Source organism: Stegostoma tigrinum, chromosome 14, assembly GCF_030684315.1.
Source record: "Stegostoma tigrinum isolate sSteTig4 chromosome 14, sSteTig4.hap1, whole genome shotgun sequence".
Lineage (NCBI taxonomy): Eukaryota > Metazoa > Chordata > Chondrichthyes > Orectolobiformes > Stegostomatidae > Stegostoma > Stegostoma tigrinum.
The window spans coordinates 73,577,845-73,593,611 of NC_081367.1; the positions used below are offsets into that span (position 1 = coordinate 73,577,845).

Below are 15,767 nucleotides of genomic sequence, written 5' to 3' on the forward strand. Positions count from 1 at the left end.
CCCTGCAACTCAATAAATAAAACCAAATCTGAAATGCAGGAAACACTTCTCGCCCAGCCAATTTCATGCAGAGAAAAGGTGAATTTATAAGTGTAGATAAATAGTTCACTACAAGGATTAATGAAAATTGTGATTAATAATCTGCATAACCTTCCCATCCTTTGAACGAATGTCCTTTCTCCGTATTGAGTGTTTACAGCTGTTTGTTAATTAACTGAAACCCCCAGATTTAGTGCCACACTGTTGTTGGAGTTGCAAATGAGTTTACTTGGCCATGCTGAAAGGGGTGTTACTTCAGTGGCTACATTGACATGCTTTGCCACAGTTCAGTAGAAGTCTGCATTGATCCTGACACATATAGCTCACACTGAGGTAAATGCTAGTGTACCTGATCTGCACCTTCCTCTGTTAGCATAATTTTTTGTTCTCCCCCATGTTTATCCATTTGCCTCAATTCCCTGTGGTACCAAGTTCCACATTCCAGCTGCACCCTACGTGAGGACATTTGTCCCGAATTCCTTATTTAATGCTGACTTGTACCTATGACCTGTAGCTTTAGTCTTCCCCATAATTGAAAACATTTTGTCTGACCTCCCTCGCAAATACTTACATAATCTTGACAACTGTCAGGTGACCCTCATCTGAGTTAGTTATGCTGTCAAAATAAAGAGTGAAGTGGGTTTGAATCTGTTTGGAATTGGCAGCCTTATTATACTACTGTGAATATGCTCTTTAGTTTTTGTGTCAGGAATGTCGTTTACAAAAGTGACATAGAACTCTGTTGCTGTGAGCCCCAAGAGTTTCATTGACAACTCCGAATTTCTGGAAGTCACTGCAATAAATCTTAAACATATAATGTTGAATTGGTATGAAATACTGGTGCAGAATTACATAGTCCAAATTTGGACCAATGCTTTTTCAGAATTTTAAGGGGTGTTGTACACTTGTGAATATTATTATTTAGCAGCTGAATGGAAGACAACCATTTCTCAGGGCAGAAAATCAGAAGAATCACGTCAACCATCAAAGAGCAAATGGACCATCTAACTTTCATCAAAATGATGAAAACCAGCGTCAAGGAGGAACTGCTAAGCCGGTAGGGAAGGTGTAAATTATTTGAAGGTGTTATTGGTAGTTGTTGGATTTTTTTATATTGAATTTTGCACTCCTTGTGCTTCTCTTGCCCTATCACTCTTGATTGTGCATGCCATGAATCAGAAATGCTCTGCATTTGCCCCAGACTAGGAGAACAGAATATTTTTGTAATCGCATGAAACCCTCCAATCTAATTCACTGATGCACTCATATATTTCAATTTGCTGAATTAACCGTTCTTCTTCCTCTGGTTGTTGTATATCTGTAAGTGAATTGAGGTTTGTTTCCATGCTAGTTGTGCTCCTGGTGGCCAATAGCCATTAATTTGGCATTTACTGGTGATTTCATTGAAAGTCACTGATGGGTATGAGAAATGAACATGTCACTATAGTGTATTAGAGTCATAAACTTTTCTTTAAGATAGTCAGTGTTATAGTTATTTTGACTCTTTTTGTTCATAGAACATTACCAGCTAATTCAACATTCTTATTTCAACAGTATTTTATATTGTTAAATGTCAGGTGGATTTCCAAAATTAATACTGGTTCCTTTTCTTATGGCAATTGATTTATGAATTGAACTGAACTGTTTTCTTGCTGTAGGGCCAATTCAAGTCAGATGACGAATTCTCCACTGTATGGCAGTCCTTACATAACAATTTTGGAACTTCTTCCCACTCCATACAAACCAATTCCCACACTACAGATTTACCCATGAAACACTCTTCAGCTTGGCAAGAAAAAGTAAGTATGGTTCTCTCGAATCAAGTCCAAATCAGTAATATTTGACATAATTCAACAACAGTCATTCAGTATGCTTCAGAAGAAGATTAGAACAGTGTTAAAGTAACTCATCCAAGTTACAAATCACTTCCAGTATTTTATTTATGTTAGAGCACATTTCCCCCAGTTAAATATTGGGAAGCCTCTAGTCACTGTTTTCAGTAACCCTTCCAAACTTTGTTCCGTCCCTTGTAGCTGCACCCTTCTCTTGGGTAATAGTCTGATTTGAAGTCAATCTGCTGTCATATCTTAACCTGAGATGAGCTTCCAATCTCATAATTGCACAATAATTAATACTGCATAGATTCCCCTCTGTAACATTGTTTGACATCTTTCCCTATTTAAACCCGTCTACTGCCAAAGCGCTCATGTGTGTTTTTGTTTCCAGTAGAATCAACTATTTCCAAGTAGATTTGTAGCTCGGGTTGTGGAAGTTGTGGTTGGTTGGCTCATCGAGCTGGTTCGTTGTTTCACAGATGTTTTGTTACAGTATTAAAAAGCTTAGAGTCTAAACAACAGGCGGGAAAACAACGGCGCTTCATCGGAGGCTGCACTGATGATGTTACCTAGCATGGTAATGAAATGTCTGCGGAAAACAACGAACCAGCTCGGTGAGCCAGTGAACCATAAGATGTTCTTAAAGGGTGTGCTCTTTCTCATGAAGGGTACAGCAAGTTAATACTTCTGATGTGCTGGGTAAAATATCTTCTACGGAGTTCACAGAATCCTGAAATTTGTTGAAAACGAAATTTTAAACTTCATTGTATCGGATTACCAAAGTTTTAACTATTTTTAAAACGGCCCAGCCATTTTACACTGGTTGCCGAATGGTCCCTCACACAGGGAGGCATTGGTGTATGTTAAATTACGCAATACGTTAGTTTGGATTCAGTGTATATGCTTATTTTTACTCTTCTTTCTGCCCTTTCAGGCTGTGACTGAGCCAGCATCAGTTTCAGGGTTTCAGTCCAAAAACTCCAACCCAACAGAAAATAAAATGCAACCATTCAAAATCGATGGCCAGCAAAAACAGAAATGGGGACCATCAGAGCAGCAGGCATGTGCCAGGAAAGGTAACCATTGCAAGCAAGTTACATACTAATAACTCATACATGCATTACAAAGAAAATAGGATGCTCTCGCCCTGATGAGAGAGAACTTCTTATTAAGACGTCCTTTGACTTGTGAGAATAGGGATAGGAAGATAGTGTGGTTAAATATATGGTTTAAAAGCTAATGTAAGAGGGTATGTGGACCGTTGAGATCTCCTCTAGGGCAAGAGGGACCTGTAGAAGAAGGATGTGTTACACCTAAACTGGAGGGGCACCAGTATCCTAAGAGGGAGGTTTATTAGTGCCACTCAGGTTTAAACTAGTGTGGCAGATGGACAGGAACCAGAACAGTAGATCAGTAAGTAAAATGACCAAGAAGGGGTCAGAGACTGTGGATGAGGTTTCTGAACATGGCAAGACTGGTAATCTGAGGTGTATTTGTTTCAATGCGAGAAATATAATAGATGAACTTATAATAGATGAACTTAGAGCTTGGATTACTACATATAACAATGGCATTGTAGCTGTTACAGGGACTTGGTTAAGAGGTTCAAGACTGGCAGCTCAACATTTTGATGGGATTATACTACAGACCTCCCAACAGGCAGCAGATGATAGAGGAATGGATATGTGGACACATTATGGAAAAATGGAAAAGCAACAGTTTTGTTGTGGTGGATGATTTTTACTTCCCCGATATCAACTGGGAATCCCCTAGTGCCAGGGCCTTGGATGGCGGTGAGCTTGTTTAGACCAATCTGAGGTGACCTGCAATTCTTTCAGGTGACATCTAAAGTTATTCTTAAAAGACCGCTTGTAATAAAAGTTTTAAATACGACAAGTATAAACAGTAGCTTCAGGTCTGCAGGAGCCAACTTCACTTGTGAACTTTGTCAGCTTCCATTTCTGCCTTTGTTATTTTCTTGCATTCTCAAGAGTGTGTCATCTGAAATAACTCCACAGAAGATGATATCCTGTCACCAAGTCACCCTTTATTTACATTTGAACTGTCCTTGACACTGTTCCAGCTCTCTCAGAGCCAGCTCTGAGTAAACAGAACTCCGACACTCCTATTCTTATCCGTCAGCCATGTCTCCCTGATTGGACCGGGTTAACGGCCCCAAACAAGGAACTCATATTCTGTGAGGTCCACCTGGCTGACCTCATTACAATCATTATATCACCATGCCCAGCAAGCAGAACATGTGGTAGCCTCCTGCAGTCCACTTCTTTATATGAATTGCAGCCAGGTAAGGCAGCGTATGAAGTACTGTAAGCAGATTAAATGCTGTGACCTGTAGTAGAAAGTAAATCATCTCTTAAGAGCCTAATGAGCAAATTTGGTATTTGCAAACAAAAATTCGTACCATCAAGCAAGGTTGCTGGAAATCTGAAACAAAATTGGAAATTGCTCAAGAAACTCAGCATCTGTGGCGAGAAAGCAGAGTTAATGTTTTGGGTTCGGTGACCCTTCTTCAGGTTATTTAACACATTAACAAATTCCTGTTTTTTTTCCCTCTGTTAAGCACTTTATGAATCATTCTACTGCTGCCTCATCTGTTTAACTTGGCTTTATTCTTATTGAATATGGTTAATATTTATTTTCTTCTAATTCTGACACAGTTCTGTACTTGAAATTTTAATTTATTTTGCATTTCTCAAAATTAAAACTCTTTATCTTGTTTGTTGTAGCAAAAGAGGACAACTCTGAAAGTTTCAAGGCCAGAACTCGTGGACCTGAAAACTCTGGCCAATCACAACCATCTGTTTCCAAATTGCAAAATAAGCAGGTAATATTCAAGTATTAGAATTTTAACTTTAAGATTTGATATTTTGAAGTCTATATTTAGCATGTGTACATTTCAGCATTTACAAGACCAATTTCTGAAGGATGGCACTGTACTTTGCATGAAACAGCCCTTGTGCTCACTTTTCCTGTAAATTAGCAAAAGGCTGATGGACCTTTGCCCATTTGGCTTTTCTAAAGCAGCGAAGGCATAAATCATGACCTTTTAATAGGATTATTAATTTAGGCAAGCTGTTTGAGTTTACAAGTGCAAACTTATTGTGAAACATTGCAGGCATGTGCTAACAATAGTAAACCAAGTATGAAGATTCTAAGACGGAATGAAGACTCAAAAGAACAGAAATCTGCAGTGGTAAATTGTCAACAGTCTGAATCATTAGAAAGGAATAATTCTTCCGCTAAGGTAAGCAGCCACTTGTCTGCATTGAAAGAAGGCACTGAACATTCAGTGCGGTAAACTTAAAATATAGTTGGGAGGGCAGCACAAAAAAAAATCAGTTATTTATTTATCTCTCTGGCATTTATAGTTGATCTATGGCATTGTGCAGGAAGAATGTAAGACAACTGTGATCTTTGGAAGGAATTGTTATACAGTGTGATTATAAGCACACAGGCTGCATAAAGAGAGCCCATTCCTTCTGGTGAGGGACTATTGGATGAGGAAACCATAATTATGTCAAAGGTAGACCTAAGTTGTTTGGCAATGTCGGAAGAATATGATTTTTCCATATAATTGATACATGAAATCATAAAGTCGTCTTCTCCTATTCTTACCCCTGCTATCCCCTTCCCCAACACAAAAGAAAATGCCACAATTGAGGATAGATCAATTCTAAATCTACAGAAGTTGATAAATTTTCCTTGAGTGATAGAACAAAGAACACCACAGCACAGTACAGGCCCTTCGGCCCTCGATGTTGTGCCGACCTGTCATACCGATCTGAAGCCCATCTAACCTACAATATTCCATGTAAGTCCATATGCTTATCCAATGACGACTTAAATGTACCTAAAGTTGGCGAATCTGCTACCGTTGCAGGCAAAGCGTTCCATTCCCTTACTACTCTGAGTAAAAAAACCACCTCTGACATATGTCCTATATCTTTCACCCTTCAATTTAAAGCTATGCCCCCTCGTGCTTGCCGTCACCATCCTAGGAAAAAGGCTCTCCCTATTCACCTTATCTAACCCTCTGATTATTTTAAATGTTTCAATTAAGTCACCTCTCAACCTTCTTCTCTCGAACGAAAACAGCCTCAAGTCCCTCAGCCTTTCCTCGTAAGACCTTCCCTCCATACCAGGCAACTTCCTAGTAAATCTCCTCTGCACCCTTTCCAAAGCTTCCACATCCTTCTTATAATGCGGTGACCAGAACTGTACACAATACTCCAAGTGCGGCCACACCAGAGTTTTGTACAGCTGTAGCATAACCTCTTGGTTCCGGAACTCGATCCCTCTATTAATAAAAGCTAAAACACTGTATGCCTTCTTAACAGCCCTGTCAACCTGGATGGCAACTTTCAAGGATCTGTGTACATGGACACCAAGATCTCTCTGCTCATCTACACTGCTAAGAATCTTACCATTAGCCCTGTACTTTGCCTTCTGGTTACTCCTACCAAAGTACATCACCTTACACTTGTCTGCATTAAACTCCATTTGCCACCTCTCAGCCCAGCTCTGCAGTTTATCTATGTCTCTCTGCAACCTACAGCATCCTTTGTCACTATCCACAACTCCACCGACCTTAGTGTTGTCTGCAAATTTACTAACCCATCCTTCTACGCCCCCATCCAGGTCATTTATAAAAATGACAAACACAGTGGACCCAACACCAACCCTTGCGGTACACCACTAGTAACTGGTCTCCAGGATGAACATTTCCCATCAACTACCACCCTCTGTATTCTTTCAACAAGCCAATTTCCAATCCAAATTGCTATATCTCCCACAATGCCACTCCTCCGCATTTTGTACAATAGCCTACTGTGTGGAACCTTATTAAATGCCTCGCTGAAATCCATAGACACCACATCAACCAGTTTACTCTCATCTACCTGTTTGGTCACCTTCTCAAAGAACTCAATAAGGTTTGTGAGGCACGACCTTCCCTTCACAAAACCGTGCTGATTATCCCGAATAAATTTATTCTTTTCTAGATGATTATAAATCCTATGCCTTATCACCTTTTCCAGCACTTTACCAACAACTGAAATAAGGCTATTGATGAAACCAAAATGAGTGACTAGAATGGAAATGATGATTGGTTATGATCAAGTTTAATGGCCGAATATGCCTAAGGATTGAATGGACTTGTGTTCCTTAACCTGTTTTTCTCATCAGCCTCTTTGGAGATGTTATCACAAATTGGTTGAGGAGGTGGGACTTGAACCTAAACTTCTTGGTCCAGATGTAAGGACAGTGTCACTGTGCCACAGGAGGGCCTTATATCCATTACTTAAGTTTTTTTTTTAAAATTAGCCTATTTTTCTAATCAAATGGTTTGTTCTTTTGGTTTGATAATACAGCTGTCTATTTTTCTTTGACCCAACCCTTCCCCAACAATTTTTGCAGACAGAATATAGGAAAACTTGCACTAGTGTTTGAACTTCGGTTCTCTTCATCATCTTAACTTGCATATGACTGTGTACTTTGTCAGTAGTTACAGCTTATATATGTTTTCTCATTTTGGTTCAGCTATAAAGCCACTTGTTAAAAGTTAACATCAAACGTTTTTCTCTTCCAAGGTATACTTAATTTTTATTTTTGAACAGTTTGATAAATTGAGGTGTCACAGTGAAGCTTTTTAAATAATAGTGCTGGTTGTTTTTCTAATATCACGCTCCTGTCTACAGTTCGATTATGAAAATGTACTGTTTGCAACAAAAATAAATTATTTTGCTGGTATTGTCCATTTATACGTGGCAAACTATGCTGTATGCTTTCCAACCTCCTCTTTTTCTTAGTGTATTATAATTTAAAAACTTATTTTAAGGTTTTTTCACTTCATGTTGATTCAATAATTTCTTAAAATGTCATGCCATTCTTTATAAATCTACAGTTTTACTCAAAATTGCATTGAATATTAAGTAATATGTTAACAGGTACCATCTGAATTTGAAGAACCATTAGTTTCTTTAAAAAGCCCTGGTCAACAAGGAGGAAAAGATGTACAAGTCTCACAGTCCAAAGAAAGTGAGAGAATCACTGGAGAACCTCTATCCCCACAATCTTTTGCCATGGTAGGCATTGTCATCTTTTCAGTTCGGACATTGGCTGCTTTTTGTTTGCGCTTCAAAACGTTTTAGGACGAGGGCTGTGATTACTGCTGTATTCGTGCAAATATCAGATTTTTCTTTTGTTCACTCGCAGAATGTGGGCTTGCTGGATAGCCCAGCATTTATTGCCTATCCCTACTTGCCCAGCGGGATGTTAAGAGTCAACCACTTTCGCTGAAGGGTTAAAATCACATGTAGGCCAGACTAAGTAAGGATGGCAGATTTCCTTCCCTGAAGGATGCTAGTGAACCAATCAACAATAGTCATTATTAGACTCTTAATTCCAAATTTTTTTATTGAATTAAAATTCGACGGTCTGCCCTGGCAGGATTCAAACTGAGGTCCATGGAGAATTACCTGGGTCTCTGGATTTGTAGTCTGTTGACAGGACCATTAGACCATTGCTTCCCCTTATGGCATTAATTTCAGTAAGTTTTGGGTAAGTTATAGTTATTAGCCCAAATATTGTGAAAATGAGTCGGTCTCCCGTCAAGTCCAGGCAGACCTCAGCTAATGAATGGGTTCCATTCTGGAGTCTGATCACAAGTCGATTTGTACTTGTCTCGACATGAATCCAATCATCGTGGTCCTACCAGACCATAGGCTGCGCTCTCATTTGTCAGATTGAACTGGTGGTGATTTAACCTGAGGGCCACAGTATCTCAGGCGAGGGGAGAGGTTGAGAAGGAAATCCCTTCATGATACTCTCAGCCAGTGTGGTGAGCTGAACCGACCCCTGCAGGTTGGAACACAATGCAGGATATTGTAAAGCAGCTGCTTGTAAGTACAAAAAGCATTTTTATTTAAAATTACTCATCTATATGGAATTGCCATTGTAGGCACGAGCCTTTGCAGATAGGATGTTTGTAAACTGGGGACATCTGTGGTGTGGAAAATAGATGATGATTAGTTGCTAATAGGAATGCTGTTTTGGGCTATTTCTGAAGAAATCACCAGAAGAGAGAGAATCGTAGGATCCCTGCAGTGTGGAAAGAGATCATTCAGCCCATTGAGCCCACACCGACCCTCCCAACTACCCTGCTACCCCCTCTACCCTAGCCCTGTAACCCTGCATTTACCAGCTAATCCACCTGGCGTGTGCGTCCCTGGACACCACATGTCAATTCAGCATGGCCACTCCACCTAACCTGCACATCTTTGGACTGTGGGAGGAACCAGGGCACCCATACGAAAGCCATGCAGACACAGGGAAAATGTGCAAACTCCACAGAGTCAGCTGCCCAGGGGGTGCAGTCAAACCCATATCCCTGGCATTGTGAGGCAGCAATGCTAACCACTGAGCCACTGCACTGCCCATGTAAAAGACACAGGCATTTCTCAGCAATTATGTCCACTTACCAATTTGATTTTCTGCCAGTTTTGTTTAAATTAAGATTATTGTGTATCTGGACTACGCTAGGCTCCTGCTAAATGCAACATACTGCTCATTTTCTGTGGTGCAACCTGCATATGATTTATCCATCACAGTTCCAGCATCTATCTATTCTATATGCAATCTCTCACTTGGATAGGATATTCTGCCATTTAAAAATAGCACTGGCTTAACAGGAGTTCTTTACCCAACTAAACACCTTAATGATCAAAAGACACTTTTTTCAAATAAAGTAATCACAGTGTACAATTTTATCTATTTTGGGCCCCGCATAATACTTAGAGTAGAATAGGACTTTTAAGATGATAAATTGGTAAAATGGTTGTAAAAACTGATTATATAGGCTTGTGCAGGTTTGTTTGTTTATTCTATTTGTTGTCAAAAGTCTATCAATGTTAGAAGCCTAAACTTTACGTGGAGAGCAGTTGTTTGTTTGCAATGTGTAGGTTATTTTTGAGTGCATGCTTGGTTCAGAATTTTAGAATTGGGTTTCTTGTCACGTGCACCCAAAGAGTGCAGTGAAAAGTTTGTAATGTCGCTTCTTTGCCGTCTTTGGTACTGGATACCTAGATACAGATACTTATGCGTTTGTTGCAGAATTGAAAGAGTTTAAAAAAAGGTCTAGCATAGGAATACAAAGTTTTTAAAAAGTATTCAAAGCCCAGAATAAGAATAAAAGTACTCAAATTACAGTCCATTTCACTAAGTCCATGCCTGCTGGGCTTCAGAACTTGATGCCCACTTCCTCTGTGTGCTGGCCTCTGGCCAGGGACCCATCTTTAAGACTTGTTTCCCAGGCCAGCCTTCGCTCAGACTCACTTCCCACAGCAGGCTCCAGCTCACAACTGGTCTCCAGGACCTGCCACGAGGACATGTCTCCCAGGCTGGCCAGACTCAGATTTGCCTCTGGTGCCAAGCTCCACCCCACAGCCCATCTTTAGAACTAGCCTCCAGGACTCATCTTGTCATTTAACTAGTCAAAGCATATTGCCTTCTATAAATCCCATTGCTCAAATAAGAAATGTCTTGAATGAAAAGCATCAGGATGTTATGTCTTTACAAGCAAACAGATTGTTTTCATGACAAAATATTGGGTAATCCAAATTATTGACCAAATTCCAAATGTCTGTGACTAAGCTTGATTAATCACCAGATGGAGTTGAAGAGTGTGAAGTGTGACATTATGGAATTAATTAGAAGAAGTGAACATCAAGATTTAATAATAAATAGCAAGGTACTTGAGGTAATCATTTAGAGTCCTGGGGATTTTGTTGGATGTACTGTTAGCTCTTTGTGTGAATGAAGCGAGTAAATAGACTGTTAGATTATTAGCTGACGAGATTAGTTATAAGCCTGTGTTGTTGAACTTACGGTCTTCGTGAAGCTGTTTCTGGAGTACTTTTGGAAAGATTGCCCAGTCTATGACTAAAAAGGTAAATACAGGATGGATGTTCCTAATGACCAGGGAGTCCAGAATCAGGGGTCACAGTCAAAGGATATGGGGTAGGCCACTTAAGACTGAGATGAGAAATTTCTTCACCCATAGTGTCGCGAGCCTGTGGAATTCTCTGCCCAAGAAAATGGTTAACGCCAAAGCATCGAATGTTTTCAAGAAGTAGTTAGATATAGTTTGTAGGACTAAATAGATCAAAGGGTATGGGGGAGAAAGTGGCAATTATGTGGAGTGAATTGCATGATCAGCCATAAGAATATGATGGACATCATAGGTTGGAAGGGCCAAATGGCCTGTTCTGAGGAAGGACCCGAAACGTTAACTCTGTTTTCTCCTCCACATTTGCCGCCAGACCAGCTGAGCTTTTCCAGCAACTTTGTTTTTGTGCCTCCTCCTGCTGCTGTATTCTATGTTTCTAAGTCTATGTTAGCTTAAGTCAGAATCACACGATGCCAGGTTATCGTCCAACAGGTTTATTTGAAAGCACAAGCTTTAAGAGCCTCAGTCCTCCTTCAGGTGTTAATGAGAGAGGTAGTTTCAGACATAATTTATAAGTAAAACACCATTGATGCGGATGTGCTAAATAAACCTAAGATGCTGCTAACTCTTTAATCAGTTAAAAGGTTTTAATTGATTAATATGTATATGTAATTTATATTTGCAGATGCATTTTAGTTTGTTCAAAAAGTGCGCAATTTATAGACAGTTAATATGGTGCTTTATAAATTCCTACTTTAGAAATAAAACCAGTCTGCCTCCAAACTAAAACATAAATATGTTCTAAACAAGGCCTCACACCTAACATACATTGTCTGACCGAAAACTTCAACTTTACACTGACAAAACCTTTAGTTCTCTCAGGACCGTGACTTGAAAGGAATTTGGGGATTTACATATCCACATTAATCAATTAAAACCTTCTAACTGATGAAGAATTTAACAGCATCTTAGGTTTGTTGAGTACATCCTCATCAATGGTGTGACCCTTTGGTCTTTTACTTATAAATTCTGTGTCTGATGCTACCTTTCTCATTAACGCCTGTGGAAGGAGGGAGGCCCGGAAAGCTTGTGTTTTCAAATAAACCTGTGGGACTATAACCTGGTGTCATGTGATTTCTGACCTTGTCCACCCCAGTCCAACACCAGCACCTCCACATTATGTTAGCTTAGATCATGATCTTTAATGTTTTCACAAAATGGAACCTAGTTACTAGGATGTTGGAGGAAAATAGGATCTCCTTTTTAAAAATAAAATGAGGTTTGGAAAGGTCAACAAAATGGACAAACTGTCTCCATCCAAACCATCACTATCAGTTTTTTTTTGAAGTAATTGAAAGTAGAATAATAAAATCATAGGTAATGGTGCAGAAAGATATCTTTTAGGAAGTCTTGTCCATGTTGATTGCCTGGAGGGACAACAGGTAAAACAAAATAATAACATGTTGTACAGTATCTGATGGAACTGAGAAAATATCCGCAGATAACAAATAACTTGTAACAGGTTTTGTTTTGGATTTTGTAGTATGTTCCAATATGTTACAGCAGCTGAATCCCTTGTACTTGTATACATAATAGTTGTTTTGAGATTTAAACATTAGGGATTGCTGTGTGGGCTGTACTACCAAAATAATGGAAGGGAGAGTCTGAAATAAAGTGCCAAATTGAAAATATCTTGCAAGCAGGTGGTGTTGTAGAGATGTTGAACTTGCTTAAAAATCAAAAAAAAATTTTAAACAACCTTTCATATGTTTCTCGATTTTTCTAATTATAATAAGTCTTCGGCTGGGTGACTAATCCAAGAATAAGCTGTCATATTACCTGCAGAGATCAATTTATATATCTATAGCTTGTTTAATGTGTCTGCAGTTGGTAAGGAAGTTGTTTTCCTGAACTAATCAAAAGTATTAATGTCAGTGTCTTTGGAAAGATCTCTCAAATTTATCTGAATTCTTTAAAGTCATAGAGCCAAACAACATAGAAGCAGACCCTTCGGTCAAACTTGACCACACTCACTAAATTTCCCAAATTAAATTAGTCCTATTTCTCTTTATTTGTCTGTTCCCGTTCGTGTACCTGTCCAAATGTCTTCTAAATGTTGTAACACTACCTGCATCCGCCATTTCCCTGGCAGATCGCATCACATACGAGCCGCCCTCTGTGTGAAAAAGTTGCCTCTCAGGCTCCTTCTAAATCTTTCCCCTCTCACCTTAAAATTATACCCTGTAGTTTTGAACAGCCCAACCCTAAGGAAAAGTCCTTTTGCTGTTCACCTTATCTAGGCCCCTCATGATTTTATAAGCCTCTATAAAGTCACCACTCAACCTGCTATGCTCCAGTGAAAAATGTCCCAGCCTATCTAGCCTATACTTTTTAACTAAAACTTTCAAGTTCTGGCAAAATCCTTGTAAATCTTTTCTGAACCTTTTCCAATTTAATATCCTTCCTATAGCAGGGCGATCAGAACTGTACATAGTACTCCAAAAATGGCCTCACGACCATGCTGTATAACTGCAATCCCAACTCCTATGCTCAGTGGGCTGAGCAATGAAGGCAAGCATGCTAAACACCTTTTTAACCACCCTGTGCAACTTTCAAAGAATTATGACACCTGAAGCCCCAGATCTCTCTATTGGACAGAACTATCTAAGGCCCTACCATTAATTGTGTAGTCCTGTCTTTGTTTGTTTTAGCAAAATGCAATACCTTGCATTTATCCAAATTAAACTCCATCTGCCACTCCTCAGCCCATTGGCCCGATTGGCCAAGATCCATGCCTCCTAAATTCTCATCCAAATCATTTACATAAATGACAAACAGCAATGGACCCAGCAATGATCCCTGCGGCACACCATTGGTCACAAGCCTCCAGTCTGGAAAACAACCCTCCACCACCACCACCCTCTAGTCTTCTATCTTCAAGCCAAGTATCCAATTGAATGGGGTGGCCTTGTGACTGAGTGGCTAGCACTGCTTCTTCGCAGTGCCAGGAACTTGGGTTCAGTTCTACCCTTGGGCAAATATCTGAGTGGAGCTTACATCTCCTTCCTGTGCCTAGGATTTCTTCCGAGTGCTTTGGTTTCCTCTCACAATCTAAAGATGTGCAGGTTAGGTAGATTGACCATGCTGAATTGCCTGTGGTGTCTAGGGATGTGCAGGCTAGGGGGATTAGACATGGGAAATGCAGGGTTACAGGGATGGGGTGAGGGAGTGGTTTTGGATGTGATGCTCTTTGGGGGATTGGTGTGGACTCAGTGGGTCAAATGGCCTGATTCCACACTGTTAGGGATTCTTATTCTATGAATTGGTAAACTCTCCCTGAATCCCAAGTGTAATGTCTGTCTCGTATCCACCCTGAACTATGCTAAGAAGGATCTTTCAGTAAAAATAAATCGCGATGGTGTTTTAGTGAAATAGATTAAAGGCGATCTCAGCGTGGACCCTGTCAGTCAACAGACTTCTGCCATGGTGCTCCTCTCCAGATGTTAGGGCAATTTTATTAAAATGTCATTTTGATACATGTACACATTACAAGTTACCATGGAGTTGCCATCTTCTTCTTAACTTCTCCCGTTGCTGGAGACATGGTCATCCTCAAATTAAACCTCCACCAGTTGTCTCTCTGTAATAGTTCAGTAGGATGATGGCGACTAAGCTGATACTGCAAGTCATCTTCATGTTGGAAAACCAACTGGAAATGGATTATCCTTTTCATCCATACGTAAGCCCCAGAACCCAAAACTGAATTGGGTGTGCTACGTTTTGGCTTGAGACAATTGTTGCTCACAGTTTCTTGCATTTTCCTTGGGATTATTCAAACTGAAGCATCTTGAACAATAGCACTTATTAGTAAAGGAGCTAGTTTATTGTTGATTATTGTATAAAAGGTGCAAAGTATTTTCAATCCATTGTGGGTAATAGAATATAGTCTTCAATGCATTCTCGGAAAGTTATCTCTTTTTTAACCCATCTATTAGTTTAAAATATTTCTGCTGTGTTAATCCACACTAATTACTTGAGCATTCTAGTCTAGTTGTGTCAAAATAATGTTCTGCTCCAATGATGAATTCTTCTATTTGTATGAATTAATAATTTGGATGTTTTCTTTGTAGCTTGAATTTGTGAAAAAACATGGAGAATCAATTTAGTTTTATTTCTCATCAATGTAATAAATATTTTAATTTTGCTAATAGAAAGGAACACAGATGTTGAAGGAAATTCTGAAGATAGATGGTACAAGTGTAACCCCTCAGAAAGAAATAAATATATCCTCTAATACTAAGCTAGAGAGCTCTCAGACTTCCACTACCCTTCATGAGAAACCAGGATATATCCCACACCAACGTCCAGTAAAAAAACTTGGTAAGTAATTAATACCATCTGAAATGATTGTATGCTGTGTACATTTTTAAGTTTTGTCCCGCTCAAGACCAAATCCGTAAAGAAAATTGTGTGGCCTTTTCTGGTAATTGTAAAACAAGTGCAGAATTACCAGTCGACTCCCAAAGATGAGTGTCAATTTATATTCATACTCTTTTTCTGATACCAGGAGATGAGCAGTTTTGCTTGGGAATGCAAAACCCTGCTTTGCTGTCTGTGTTTTTTTTTCTTTATTCATTCACGGGATGAGGCCTTCACTGGCTAGGCAGCATCTATTGCTCATCCCTAATTGCCCAGAGAGCAGTTCAGAGTCAACCACATTGCTGTGTGTCTGAAGTCACGTGTAGGCCAGTTCAGGTAAGGATGGCAGTTTCCTTTCAAGAAGGACATCAGTGAACCAGATGGGTTTTTCCTGACAATCGACAATCGATTCATGGTCATTGTTAGATTCTTAATTCCAGATATTTTATTGAATTCAAATTCCACCATCTGCTGTGGTGGGATTTGAACCCGGGTCCCGAGAACATTAA

The 15,767-nt window shown here is 39.6% G+C and overlaps 1 protein-coding gene across 4 annotated transcripts in view; it reads left to right on the top strand.

The window, feature by feature from the left end:
* Positions 1-15,767, top strand: part of xrn1 (5'-3' exoribonuclease 1) — a 144,368-nt gene that overhangs the window by 96,004 nt on the left and 32,597 nt on the right. For 2 of the 4 annotated variants that reach the window (XM_048541536.2, XM_048541535.2), the window contains exons 33-39: positions 965-1,096; positions 1,698-1,838; positions 2,809-2,950; positions 4,622-4,719; positions 5,011-5,139; positions 7,841-7,978; positions 15,051-15,219. In XM_048541536.2, coding sequence (XP_048397493.1) covers positions 965-1,096; positions 1,698-1,838; positions 2,809-2,950; positions 4,622-4,719; positions 5,011-5,139; positions 7,841-7,978; positions 15,051-15,219 — 949 coding nt within the window. Of the gene's footprint in view, positions 1-964; positions 1,097-1,697; positions 1,839-2,808; positions 2,951-3,453; positions 3,673-4,621; positions 4,720-5,010; positions 5,140-7,840; positions 7,979-15,050; positions 15,220-15,767 lie in introns of those variants that run through there. The other 2 variants (XM_048541537.2, XM_048541538.2) reach the window with 2 other exon arrangements.